We start from the raw sequence: 13,611 nt of genomic DNA, 5'->3' as shown, positions 1-13,611 counted from the left end.
CCACGGCCCGGCCCGAAGGGCGGAGGCGGGCTGGGGCTCCACAAGGAGAAGGCGGCCGCTACGGCAACGGGGCTCTGCCGTAACGGCGGCGTCGCGCGCCCAACATCCCCACCCCGCCGCTTACCCGCGACCGCCCCCCTCCCCGGCGCGGATTGGCCGGTGCCCGCCCCGCCCGCCGCCCGCCGCGCCCCTCCCTCTCCTCTCTCTCCTCCCTCTTCCCTCTTCTCTAGCGCTTTACGTCGCCATGAAAACCCCGCCCACCCCACCTCCCCTCCTCTCGGTTGGAGAAGTCTGCTGTCAATCACGCCGCCCCCGGCGCGCGTCCCAGCTCCCGCGTCGTCCGCACAGACCTGCGCGGAGGAGGGGGGGGGGGTGTTCCATGGTTCTCTCTTGTCATTGGCCGCCCTGGCCGTCAATCATCCAGCGCCGCCAGCAACGGCCGCTCCTCTCGCCCCTTCTCGCCCTTTTCGCGGTCGCCCCCGCCCCGCCCCTTTCCCCTCCTTCCTCCCCTCAACTCCACTCGCTCCGCCAAGTTGAGCGGCCGCTCGCCCGCCGGCTCCGGGGCTCTGGCGGCGCGGCTGCGGCGGGCGGAGACACTCGTGGCGGCCCCCGGCGGAGCAGGAGGGGGCAGGATGACGGCGGAGGCGCGGGGAGCACCCGGCGGCGGTTGAAGGCGGAGAAGGGGCGTGTAGAAGCGAGCGACTGGGGAGCGGGGAGTGGAAGGCGCCTCCCCGGCGAGCTCGGCCCAGGGGCGAGTCCGGCCGATGACAGCGGGCTCGGCGCGGGCTGGCGCAGGCGAACCCGGCTGAGGGGGACGCGGAGCGAACGAGGCGGGAGCGGGGCAGCGGCGCCGCCGAGCCCGGCCCGCGGCGGCTCGCGTCGCGCCTGCCCTGAGGAGAGTGGGAGCTCGGTGTGTCGTCGTCCCCTTCTTCCCCCTCTCCCTCCCCCCCCCCCCCGCGGGAAAGTTTGGCGCCCGCCCGCCTCGCCGGGCAAAGTTGTCGTTGGGTTTGTTTGTTTGTTTTTCCCTTTCCTCCTCCTCCTCCCCCCCTTCCGCTCCCCCGCCGGCCGCCGCTCTCCCCCGCCTTCCCGGCAGCCGGCTCCGCGCGGAGAGGAAACGGCGAGGGAAGCAGGAACAGAGGAGCGAGGCGGCAGACCGGACCCAGGAGCCTGCCCAGCGCCCGGCAGCCAGCAGACCGCGCCGGCACCGCCGCCGCCCCGCTCGCCGCTAGGACGCCAGCCCTCTCCTCCCCTCTCCCCGTCGGAGTGTGTGCGTGCGTGAGGGCAGGGAGGACTTGGTTTTGGTTTGTTGGTTTTTTTGGTTTTTTTTTTAAGCCCTTTTTTTGCCCGCCCGCTTCTCCCTCGTCTTTAATATATGCTTCTGGAGAGCGACGTCCCCCCGCGCCGCCTCATCGCCCAGCCATGTCGGCGGCCATCTCTGCCGCGGAGAAAGTGGATGGCTTCACACGGAAATCGGTGCGCAAGGCTCAGAGGCAGAAGCGCTCGCAGGGCTCCTCGCAGTTCCGCAGCCAGAGCAGCCAGGTGGAGCTCTCGCCGCTGCCCCAGCTCAAAGGTACCCGTCTGTCGTCTCCCCCCCTTCTCCTGCACACCCCAGCCCTCTGGCTGCAGGTGCCGGTGCCCTCGGCCGCCCGGGGCTGCGCTGCCTCTTCTGACACCGCTTTGCCTGCCCCGCGCTGCCCTGTCGCCGCCTGTCCTGGCTCGTCCCCTTCACCCTCTGCCCTTTAGCCGCGTCCTCCTCCGCCCCCGCTGCTTTCCAGGTAGGGAGCCGGCAGGAGTAGTTCTGTGTGCGGATGGGCTCGCCTCCTCTGCTCGTACGAACGAGCGTCGTACAGGTCGGTTCTCGCTTACTGCCCCGGGGAAGGACCCCACTGACTCGCCACCCCTTTTCTGGGTAATTTAGGAGTGAGCGTTAGGGGGGCAGGCGTGCTTTTTGAGGGCTTATTGAGGAAAACGTAGGTAAGTTGAGTTCAGGAGCGCAGGGAATTGAGCACTAAAACCTAGGAGCGAGTGGTGGCTCCTCCTACGGGGGGGATTTTGCGAAGAGAAACTCTGTGCCCGTGGCAGAATATCCTGAGTTATCGGAGAGAGTTTGCATTTGGCTTCTTGGTTCCTTCCCATCACCTTTGGACGGTGTTTGAATGACGTTTTGCCTGTCTTTCTTTAATGATCAGAAGTTGCCTCAGAGACCTTCTCCTGCATAGTGCTGTATGTGAACGCTCACAAGTGAATGAAAGTTGTAGATGCTGGCATTGCTGACATTAAAATAGATAGTGAAGCTTTTATCTTTGTACTGGAGCTAAAATCTGAAAAGACTCAGTTCGTTAGATTAGAAAAATGAAACGAAAGTTAATTGCAACCTTCCACACCTTTGAGCATCAAAATAAATTTCTCTATATTATTTCTTTTAAGAATTACAGAAATAGTTACTAGGCAGAGAATATAAACTTGTTATTAAAGTATTTGGCAGGGACCTGAAAAATAAGTGAGAGAGTACCTTAACATGACCTAGCATATTAATTTTACTTCCACTAGTCTTAAAGTCTTCAGGTTTTTGAAGCTGCATCATGTGATGGTAGAGAAGATCTCTGATCATTTCCAGCAGATATCCAAAATCTGAATGAAATACAGCAAACTTAAAAATATTCCTGCATACTAATTAATTTTTTTTTCCTGTTTGATTTTCATGGTTTTTACAGTCATGTCTGTAGTATTTCAAGATAACTTTTTTTGTCCTGCTCCTGAGTGGCACATGTACGTGAACAATAAAACTGGCAGAAATATTATTAAATGCAAGTAAGCTTGGGCAGGAGAGTAACAAGGTGAGGGTTTGGGGTTTTTTTTAGCATGTTTGTTGCAGCAGTTTTGCCTGTTAGTTTTAACAACAGCAGGGGTGTTTGTGCTGTTGGGTTTGAGCTTTCTTTTCTCTGTGAAGTTGTGTCCTGTCTTAGTACACTAGTTTGATTTGAGGGATTTATAAATGTAATATTATGTTTGAAGTCAGTATTTAGTTTCTGCTATTTACACAGTTTAGACAGTATATTTTCCTCGGAGATCATTTTTATAAAATCACACTTGAGACCTTGTAAAAGCACTTGGTAAATATTGCACATAGGTGGCAGACTTCAGAAAGTTTGACTCCTGATCCAGCAAACAGTTAAACATACATACTTTATGCAGGGAGTAATTCCAGCTTAAATCAGCAAAATGTCCAAGTTTACATTCTTTGCTGAGCTTGGACTTCAATATTAAATTTTTAACTCTATATGTTTAAATATTACAGTTTTGTCAGTGTGGTTTTACAGCTTTTTACTTATAACACAGAGAAATTTTGCATGGCATCAGCAGCTCAGATGTTCAGAAATTTGAGGCCATAAACTATCAGAGGAATTTCTTCACTTATGCAGAGTTTTGTAGTAGTTCAAATTGCATTAAATTCTTAAAGGAAAATTATATCTGTCTTTATGATTTTCAATTTAAAGACTTGCCCTCTAAACCTGCTTCAGAACATAAATTGTGGGCAAAATATACTTTTATGAAATATAGTATCCCGACTAGCTAGTTAGCAGAAAGTTGGGCAGCACTCTTCTGCATGTTTTCTCCCTTGGGTTTGTGATGTTAGATTTGTCCTGAACGTAGCTATGGACATAGGATGATTTCTCTCCATCTGCTTGAGGCTCCCTCTCTTCCTTCCTGTCTTGAACCTCCCCTGCCCCCCAAACTAAAAAAGCTTCTAGAAAGAAGGTGTTTTCTTTTTCTATAAACATATCATTTTGTAAACTTTTTGTTCTAATCACACATGTCTTGGGAAAACGAAGCTTTGCTTTATTCTTTAAAGTTATTATAGAATTCAGTAATAGTTGTGATGCTGCCAGTCACTTACAGAGTAGTAGTCAGTGTTCCCAGGGAGGGGCTGAAAAAGGAAAGTACAGTCATTATACTGATGCCTAAGGGCGCTTAGCTAGCGTACACTTACGAAATTAGATTAACGCTTTTTGGTTTTCCAGTTATCTTCAAATAGATGGTTAAATCTGAGGTGTTTGAAGCCTGTATTGGGAGAAAAGTAGTGTTTTGTAGCTGAAAAAAAGCAGTTTGGTATTATGCTGCTGTAAAATATTTCATCTTGTTTATAGTTACTGTCTTGTTTCATCACTTTTAAGAAAAAATATTTTAAAATAAGTATAAACTGTATTCTAAAACTCCCCGGTAGGTTTGTCAGACTGGCCTAAAATACTTGCATCTATTTTACTGGAAGGAGAGATGTTCCAGAAGAAAAATAAAATTTACCTATCCACTTCAAAAAGTACCTTCTTGGGTAGATAGTGTTGTGGGTTTTTTTTTTTTCCTTTTATCGAGGGACAGTTGTTTGTTTGGCACTGAAATGGCCAGATCAGATTCTGTAACACGCTTTCATAGTTGCATTGTTTGAAAGCTTGTAGACAGATAATCTTAAAAATACATATTTCTGGAGTTAATTGTGCTGCTGCTGTGTTTTACCAAAATTCCTTAATTTGGTTGCGTATTGTATCACTGCTAGGAGAAGAAATATGTCTGTAAGTAGTAGGTAACAGTCCCAAATAGTAGGTACTTTTCCCTTTGAAGTTGGTTTTTTTTTTGGGGGGGGGGGTTAGATTGAGAGGGCAGGCAGCAAGATTGTGTGTTGTCATTAACATTCAGCTTATTGTTGTATGTGATAGATATCTGGCATTTTTAGATAAAAGCTCAGCAAAATGTGACTGATGTCAGGATACCTAAAATAAATTAGTAGTATGTTCTTCAGTTAAGTTAGCAGGTTTCCTATGTGTTTGTTATTCAGGAGAGTGTCCGTTTTACTGTATTGTTTAAAAGCTGAATAAGAAATACTGAAGAACCAGTGACTGTATTTAAAAGAAAAAAAGCTTGCTAAACCTGTTAGAAGTTGAAGTTACTTCCCCCCCCCATCTCCTTTTCATTTGCTACTTTATAGTTTAGATAATACAAATCCTTTGAAAAATCTGCAGCCAAAATAACATGCTGGTTAACAGCAGGACTTTATCACTTCATGGACAATTCTGAGGGTGTTGTTTAAAGAAAACTGGCAAAGGAAGTGTTACTTTTAAGGTCTTAAGAAGTGGCAATTCTGTCTCAATAGCAAGTATTTTAAAAGACTGCAATAGCACATGCAGTTACCTTCATTTTTGAAAAAAGAGATACAACTTGACCTTGGAACCTGATCTGACTCATTACAGTAAAAGTATGCATATTTGTTGCTGTAATTTTTCATTGAAGCAGCATGTAAAAATACAGGTGGAAAATGGTGAATAGAAAACACAACTCATTGCTTTTATTTAGCACAGTTAATGTGGTCTGTCAGGTTGTAAAGCAAATACACCTTTTTTCCTGTGTACCAAACATGTCAAGTGCAGCTGGAATGAATAAACATTTCCTGATGCCTTTCTGTGATCTTCTCAATAGTGAATATCCATTTGGGAAGACACACGTCACTACAGGCTTATTTCCTATATTGTGCTCAGAGAACAAATATATGAAAAGAAATTCTTAGTATTTATTTCCAAATTAAACTGCCTCCCCACAGAGAAAATGTTGGTGCTTACAGCAAAAGAACTGGAAAGTGGTCCAAAAATCTTTCAACCTTAGGCTAGCGATGGTTATAACTATCTCTGTGGGGCTGAGAGTTATGGTGGTGAAGTATACTGGAATAAGACATTTTTAAGACGACCTTCCGGTATGTAGTTTCGACATCAAATACGGGGCCTAAAATAGGTGTTAACCATTTTATTTTCTTTACTAAAACCCTTGAGAGAGAGCTTTGGTTAGACTGAAAACAAGATACCATGTTCAAGCTAAGCTTTTGTGGAAACATTACAGGAAGGCCTAATAAGCTTGCTTATGGGTAAAATTTTAACATTATTAAATCTATCAGGGTCAGTTCGAACCTTAAACTTTGAATGTTTTGAGTCATAGAATCATAGAATGGTTTGGGTTGGAAGGGACCTTAAAAATCATCTAGTTTCAACCCCCCTGCCGTGGGCAGGGACATATAGTCATATATGTAGTCATATAGTGTGTGCTTCAGAGTGACAAAAATAAGTGGAGTTACAAACAGGTGAGAGGAATCCTCTTCTCATATTAAGTTGCTTTTGCTCCCCAAAGGAAAATGTCCTTCAAAATTTTAGAATGGTTACTTTTACTACAGCCTTAATAAATATTTATAAGTGAAATGACAGTTTTCTGTCTCAGATTTGCACTTTTTTTTTTTGTATCCCTCACGATTGATCATTATTTCCTCTTCTGTAGTCCCCCATCCTCTCTCTACCTCTTGTATTCAACATCCCTTGCAACTATGATCTTCTTGGGTGAGTTTTTCATTAAGAGAGATAATCTCTATTTCAGATGAAGAATGAGGATGTTCTGTGAGGAATTTAGTTTTAACTCTTCTGTATAATCTCAGCAGGGCGTACTATAAAGTAGTCAAAACTTCTGTTTAGTGAAGTAACAATCTTGAGAAATAGAGAACCTATAACAGCTAAAAAAGCTTTAAGATTTTTTTTTAAATATTCTAATGTAGCTTCATGAAAAATGAGCTGTTTAATTTTTTTTTCTATATTAAGGAACCATTCCTAGTTTATGGAGTGGAACATTTAGTCTTTAATTCTTAACAAATTGACCTTTTTTATCCTTAGACTTGAATTTTTGATCTTAGAATATACTTCCATCAAGAGCAACTCCTAAATATAGAGCCTATTGACAGTCTTCACATGAACTTTTCTATTTAAATCTTTCACATCTTCTGTGTGCCAGCTTAGTATCAGATTTCTTTTTCCATATTCGTTGCTTTCTAGTTTAGTCAGATATTACTTTTGCAGGTGCTGAATTTAATGTTGGTTGCTGTAGGAAATACAAGTGGAATTACTTATTGCTCAAGGCTATCTGATCAAAAGATGATTATTTCAATCTACAGTTTTTTTTTTAATATCTATCTTGAAATCACTCAGTGCTTTTGAAAAGGTGTCATACCAACAGTTCTGGACAGATTAATATTCTGTTTAAACATAGAAGGGATATGTGTTGTGTTCTTATGAAAAAAGTCACTTCCATTGGGAAGGGTATAAAATTCAGCTTCTATGCCATTGTAGTCCTGAATCCTGTTTTAATCTAGCAGGCTAAAATTATATTTATAGTTTCGTAACAGTGTGTGGATTTTGAAGGTTGGAACCACAGCCAAACTAGATGAATAGGTAGTAAGTAATGTCTGTTTTATAAGACTTCCTTGGCAAAATGCTCTACTAGAAACTGGACCAGCAGCGACAGCTTCTTTTTGATGTCTGAATCACTGATTTTTATCACTAAACTAGTTTCTGTTAAATTTCGCTGAGTTCATGGCCAATGAAGTATGTTGTCTACAAGATGCCTATTTCATAGTATACTTTTGACTTAAAGGCAGAGCTCATCATAGTTAAGGTTGCCTACAATTTTCCTTCGCAAGACCTTATTCTCAGCTGCTTACAGCATTGCTAAACTGTTTGGACTGAAGTTTTCCATGCCAAGTATGGACAGTTTTATTTGGAACTGTTCCTCAGGCTAATTTTCTTAGTTTCAGCAAAAGCAGTTCAAACTGCTCCTAAGACTAGAGGAAAAATAAATTGTACAGTGTCAATATTAAAAAAAAAAATAATCTTACTGTCTTGAGGTTTAATGTTTGCTGTACGTGGGAGCTTAGGACATAGTTACTAATGAAAGTGGATCTAATTTGGTCCAAATTCTAAGACATGCTCAGTAGCTATTGTAGCTCAGTAGCAAGACTGATGATTCAGTATGTACTGCGCTATTGTGTACAGATACTTCAGGTTCTACTATGCTACTCTCATCTGCTATGCTCTGTGGGGCTACTGTGCATGGCTTTTCTGTGGTTTTCTTATCTGTAGTACTGCTAGGCACAGCAACTAAGCATATGGAAAACTTGTAGTTTTCTACAAGCAAGAACCCAGAAGTGTATTACAGGGGAGGGGGTAATATGGAAGTGGTGGGCTGATTAGAGAAGCTTAAGTGGGAAGAGAGGGCAGGAGCTAGCTCCTTTCCAGTAGCTGTGGTAAGCTTAGTATTTAGAGCCTCAACATTCCTGTTGGCTGTGAAACTTTCTGGAAATGTTTCTTATCATACTCTTGTAGTTTCTTCATAGTTTTTCATTGCAGCCATGGTTTTTGAACCATGATCTTCCTGAAACTTCATGGGCTTAGAGTTTTTGTTCTGTACATCAGGAACTGATTGCAGATGACTTGGTTCATCAAATGAGAGTCTTGTGAATTTAAAAATGAGGAGAACATAACAGCAGTGACCACGATTAGAGCATGAAATTCACTTTCAGTCATTGTGTTTAGTAGTACTGCTCTGGCTACCACATGAGTGGGGGGTGTGTATGGGAACTGAAGCTGAGAAAGGCTGGTGAAATGTAGATGCAGGATACTAGGCCTTAGTATGTTAAGGGTATGGAGGCTATGGGAAGAGAGAGCAGTCTGATCAGAATTGTAGGTGACCTGTAGCCTGTTTAGTAGCAGTATATATTGCTGCTATGAATATGGTGAAGGGAAAAGGCTATAGATTTTTCTTCTTTTAAAAAAAAGATTGTGCTATTGTGTTGCCTGGCTACCACTGGGAAAAGATTTCTATCTTGTTCTCATCTCAAGTTTCCTCTCTTGGCCATTGTTTCTCACTGTCTTATCAAGCAAAGCTTTGGTGAAATTTATAGGTTTTGGCAGCTTCATTGATACGTTTCAGAAGAGAAGCATGAATTTTGCTGTGGAGCTGGGAGGTCAAGGTGCAAGTAACAACAAAAATTGTATTTGCACGTGTGTATTCAAGAATAGTGCTACAAAAGGAAGATGTTCTAATTGTAGTAAGTGATTTTTAAACCCTTGAGAATTAAAGGCATTAAAGCCATTCCCTACCATAACAGCAAAACTTTCAATATGTTATACAAATTTACTTTTTCAAATCACGGATTAAAAGTTCTTATCTGAGACCATCACACACTTGGAGAGTTGACAAGCTGTGGATAACAGAGGTAAAAACAGCACAGTAGATTTTCTCAGAAGATCTGAAAGAAGAGGTGAGGTGAGTGAGTTTAGAGAAGGACAATAGAGCATGGGCCAGGAATGCTGATCTGAAGAAGAGCAGGAATAAAAAGTCACAGCAATTTGTCTGAATATGAAGGGTGAATCAGCTTTATTTCTGCTGTTGCTGTATTTGAGAATTAGCAGGGTGCCTCACTGCATAAACAAGTGAACTTGTAGATGTGATTTAATAGGTTACTTTGTTTCTGTAGATGGTTGGTCTTTTAAAAATAAAAGCACAACTTTTATTAATTTCTTCCCAAATAAAATTCTATGGGAAAGTGTAGCAGAATAAAATGGGTTTAACAAAAAAAGGTTGCAATTTAGTGTAATTGGGTAAAGCTTTTGAAAAGTGTATGATGTTTTTCATTAAAAATTCTATGCTTGCTTATAATATGACATGTGTAAGACTGAAGTCTTGTTAAGCAGCATAAATTTTGGTTCCACACTTAAGTAATAGCAAAAAATGATGAGAATTTAACTTAGGCTTTGAATTAAATATGTGAAATAAATTTGTGCATTTCAGCATTGTTGGATTCTGTAGGAAAACAGTCATTATTTTGAGAAGAAAATTAAATTGCAAATGTCAGAATCCCCTAGAGAGGCATAGGCTGGGTCCCACAGTACAGTCAGGAAGGACAAGGTTTAGTAATTTATATTTCTGTGTATTTTCCCTTCAGAGTAGGAAGCAGGAGCAAAATAAACTCAGTACATCAAAATGGTGTAAATTGAGTTTAAAAATAGCCAAGAGATTTTGCCCGATGGGAATACACTTAATTGTAGGATCTGTCATGACTGAACGCTTGATGTTTACAGTTTTTGATGGCAAGAATGTAACTGTTAGAGTATAGTTAAAATTGATGAAAAAAGTAGCTCAACCTTTTATTTATGAGGCTAAATGCTTAAATTAAGTGAAGTGGGTAAAGAGATTGTGCAAGTGCTTTTGAATATTCATGTGCTCGGGGTGATCTATTCCCATTGAGGTCAGTGGGAGTTAGGTCACTGAATGCAGCAGAACCATGATTTCACCTGTGTTTCCAGTCTAATTTAATCTTAGTTCTTCCTACTGTAACACTTATCATTATAAAGTATCTCATTATCTTATTAGTCTGAGAAAACTTTGAAAATTAAGAAACACTGGTTTAGCCAATTCATAAAGTATGTATTTATCCGAGGAATTAATTCTATACCTGTAACTTCCACCCAGATTTACACAGGGATTTGAGGGAAGAGGAGGTTTTTCCTTGGCTTTTGAAAAGCTAGATTGCATGTTTCCCCTGGCACAGATTTCCTATTTAATTGCTCCCCTATACTTCCCCTTCACACACTGCAAAATGAGTTTCTGTACTTCTGTGAAGTAATGTTTAACAGCTACCCCTTGGTTTCAAATAAAAGGTATTTTTATGTTACACTCAGCACTAATTTTGCCATGTGAAAACGACATGAGTGTGTCTTCAATTTCTGGGAAAATGCAAACAAAGTTGATTTGTAAAGTTAACTTGCATTTTCCAGTGTGATGGCAAACTGGAGAACTTCAGTGTCTTATTAAAAATTAATTTTATGTTTGGATAAGGTGAGGAAGTGATTGGGGAAACATACAAGTTAGTAGATTTTAAAAAATAATATCCCATACCAGATTCACTTATGGCATACTTCATTATCAATGCTTACTAATTATAAAATACCATAATTTCAGTCATACAGGAGTTTTGCAGTTGACTTAATAAAAAGGGAACTTTCAAATTGTAAACACAGTTTCTGTCTTTCAAGCTTAAAAAGTGCAAATCTATTTGTTTTGGTCTTCTGGTCAAGGAAAGTGTTTATGTTCCTGTGAATAGAGAATGTTTTTAATACAGTACTGTATAATGGGTATTGAGCTTAAGTTTTTACTGAGTCTGTGTGGCACATAACTTTGTCACCTGCTTTTCAGCTGTCTTTATCCCCTGGTAATGTATATGCAGAGTACTACAGCTGTTGGGGCAGTAAAATAGCTGTTCAGATTATTCTTTTAATACTTACAGGGTAGGTGTGAAACTGTTCCTTGAGTCTACCTTGTCACAATCTAAGGGTTGTTGTCCATCTTCAAAATTACCTGTGAAAATCCAAAATTGTATTGAACCTTTAGACTTCAATAATATTTCTTTAAGGGCAAATGCTTGTGTTTGGGGAAAAGTATAATTAGCAGTTTGTGTGTCAGGAACAAGCAGCATCATACCAATTGTCCCTTCTGATCTTTTTTGATTTGACAATCTCAGAAACTTGGTCCGTTCTCTCTTTCCCTTTCTGTAGAGTCTCTTTGGTCTTGCTGGTGGTTCATTTTCCTGGCACGAGTGAGTTACCAGGAGTAACAAGTTGTTGTGTGCCAGCCTCTGTGGGTGCTCTCAGCTTGTGGCTAATACAATATAACCTGAGTTAGACTTTAGAGAGAGGACCTTTTTATATATCTAGGACTTTACCTTGACCTTTATTTGCCCTCTTGTTAGGAGGACTTCTTGAAAGCATGTATGTTTTACCATAACAAAAACTTTTGTTCCATTTCAATGTAACAAAAACTATTTAGGAGTTGTATTTTCTGTTTTGGGAAAGCAGTTTTAATTCTCAGGCCTTTGTCTCAACTTTTGTAATTTTAAGTTAAAGTTGCCATTTATCCCATATTCACATCTTCTGAGAAACAATTTCCTATTCCAGAAATCAATTACTCTCCCCTCTTTCCCTGTTTAATGACCTGGCTGTGCATGTTAATTCTGTGATAGGATTTATCACCTTTAAATTTAGCACTATCTTCCTTAAAGAGGCAGGGTTCCTATTTTAAGTTATTTTAAGATAACTATTACTTAATAATCACGAGCTATGACACCTCTGTCAAGCCAGTGAAACCATTATTTGGGCTAATGTCTTGCATGCAGGAGAGAATGCTAAGCTCTTAGAGCCTCTGGTTATATTCAAGATAGGCCCATCTTGGCATATGATCAGTCATTAAAACTGCTTGATGGTTTTTAAATGAAGACATCAAATACAGTAGCAGTGTATGCCAAAAACATAAATGAATGCATTGGGGAACATAATAGTTGGCTTACTGGTGGAAGAAGACTTGTGTGCTGGTTTTGGCTGGGATGATTTTTTTCATAGTAGCTGGTATAGGGCTATGTTTTGGATTTGTGCTGAAAACAGCATTGATAACAGTGATAACTGAGAGATGTTTTTGTTACTGCTGAGCAGTGCTTACCCAGAGCCAAGGGCTTTTCTGCTTCTCACCCCACCCCACCAGTGAGGAGGCTGGGGGGGGGCACAAGGAGTTGGGAGGGGACACAGCTGGGACAGCTGACCCCAACTGACCCAAGGGGTATTCCAGACTGTATGATGTCATGATCAGCATACAAAGCTGGGGGAAGAAGAAGGAAGGGGAGACGCTTGGAGTGATGGCGTTTGTCTTCCCAAGTAACTGCTACACGTGATGGAGCCCTGCTTTCCTGGAGATGGCTGAACACTTGCCTGCTGATGGGAAGTGGTGAATGGATTCCTTGTTTTGCTTTGCTTGTGTGAGCGGCTTTTGCTTTACCTATTAAACTGCCTTTATCTCAGCCCATGAGTTTTCTTGCTTTTACCCTTCTGATTCTCTCCCCCATCCCACTGTGAGGGAGGTGAATGAGAGGCCATGTGGTGCTTAGTGGCTGGCTGGGGTTAAACCATGACAGCTTGGTTCAAACACAAGAGGAGCAGTGTAATTGTTTTTTGAAAACATACAATTCAGCTGTGTAAGAAGTGAAACTTCTTTGCCTTTTATAATAAATATAGTATCACTCTGAAAAATCTTGCATACGGTTAACCATACGCAAATGGCTCAGCTTCTCTTGCCTGACCACAATGTTTGAGACATTAACTCTTTCAGTCTCTCACACTCAGTACTTTCAAAAGCAGCATTGTGTCAGGTCATCGGGCAGTTTTTGGGGTTTTTTTTGGCTTGCTTTTGTTGTTGTTGCATGGAGCTGAATTTCAGTTAGATTCTGAACTGGTGGTGTGCTCTTGAGGAAGCCTTTGTGTTGTTCAAGTTGTACATTTTGTTAAGGATAACTTCAGGGTGTTTTATGTTCCTGTTCCAGTGGTTGGTATGTTTGGTGAGTTGTTTTTTTTCTTTTAAGGAATCAATGGTGCTTTAATTCTCCTTTTTGAGAAAGTGTGGTAGAAATGAGGTGAATTGTGGCAGACCTGGTTACTAGAATCTTGCTATTTAACTTTTTAGGGACCAAGAGAATAATTTATATTACTTTTTGCATCTGACTGCATGTTGTATTCTGTAATTAGACAGTAGGAAATAGGGCTATTAATATGAAAGCACTTCAGCAGAATACTTTCTTACTGTCTGAAGTGTCTTGGTTGACTCAAATCTTCAGTAAAATCAAGGAATTTGACGTGGTAGTAGTTGGAGACTCTTAACTATATGAGATTATAAGAAAGCTTGGAAGACAGTAGGAACAATCCAGATAAG

At 41.5% G+C, this 13,611-nt stretch overlaps 1 protein-coding gene across 1 annotated transcript in view; it reads left to right on the top strand.

The window, feature by feature from the left end:
* Positions 1-515: 515 nt before the first annotated feature.
* PPP2R5A (protein phosphatase 2 regulatory subunit B'alpha) overlaps positions 516-13,611 on the top strand; it is a 47,491-nt gene continuing 34,395 nt past the window's right edge. Inside the window, exon 1 of the mRNA XM_075042702.1 lies at positions 516-1,570. Within this exon, the coding sequence (XP_074898803.1) occupies positions 1,420-1,570 (151 nt within the window). The 5' untranslated portion in view covers positions 516-1,419. The remainder of the gene's footprint in view (positions 1,571-13,611) is intronic.

Source organism: Buteo buteo, chromosome 12 (genome assembly GCF_964188355.1).
Source record: "Buteo buteo chromosome 12, bButBut1.hap1.1, whole genome shotgun sequence".
Taxonomy (NCBI): Eukaryota; Metazoa; Chordata; class Aves; order Accipitriformes; family Accipitridae; genus Buteo; species Buteo buteo.
Note: the sequence above shows the minus strand (reverse complement) of the source record. Positions and strands in the feature narration are given on the sequence as shown.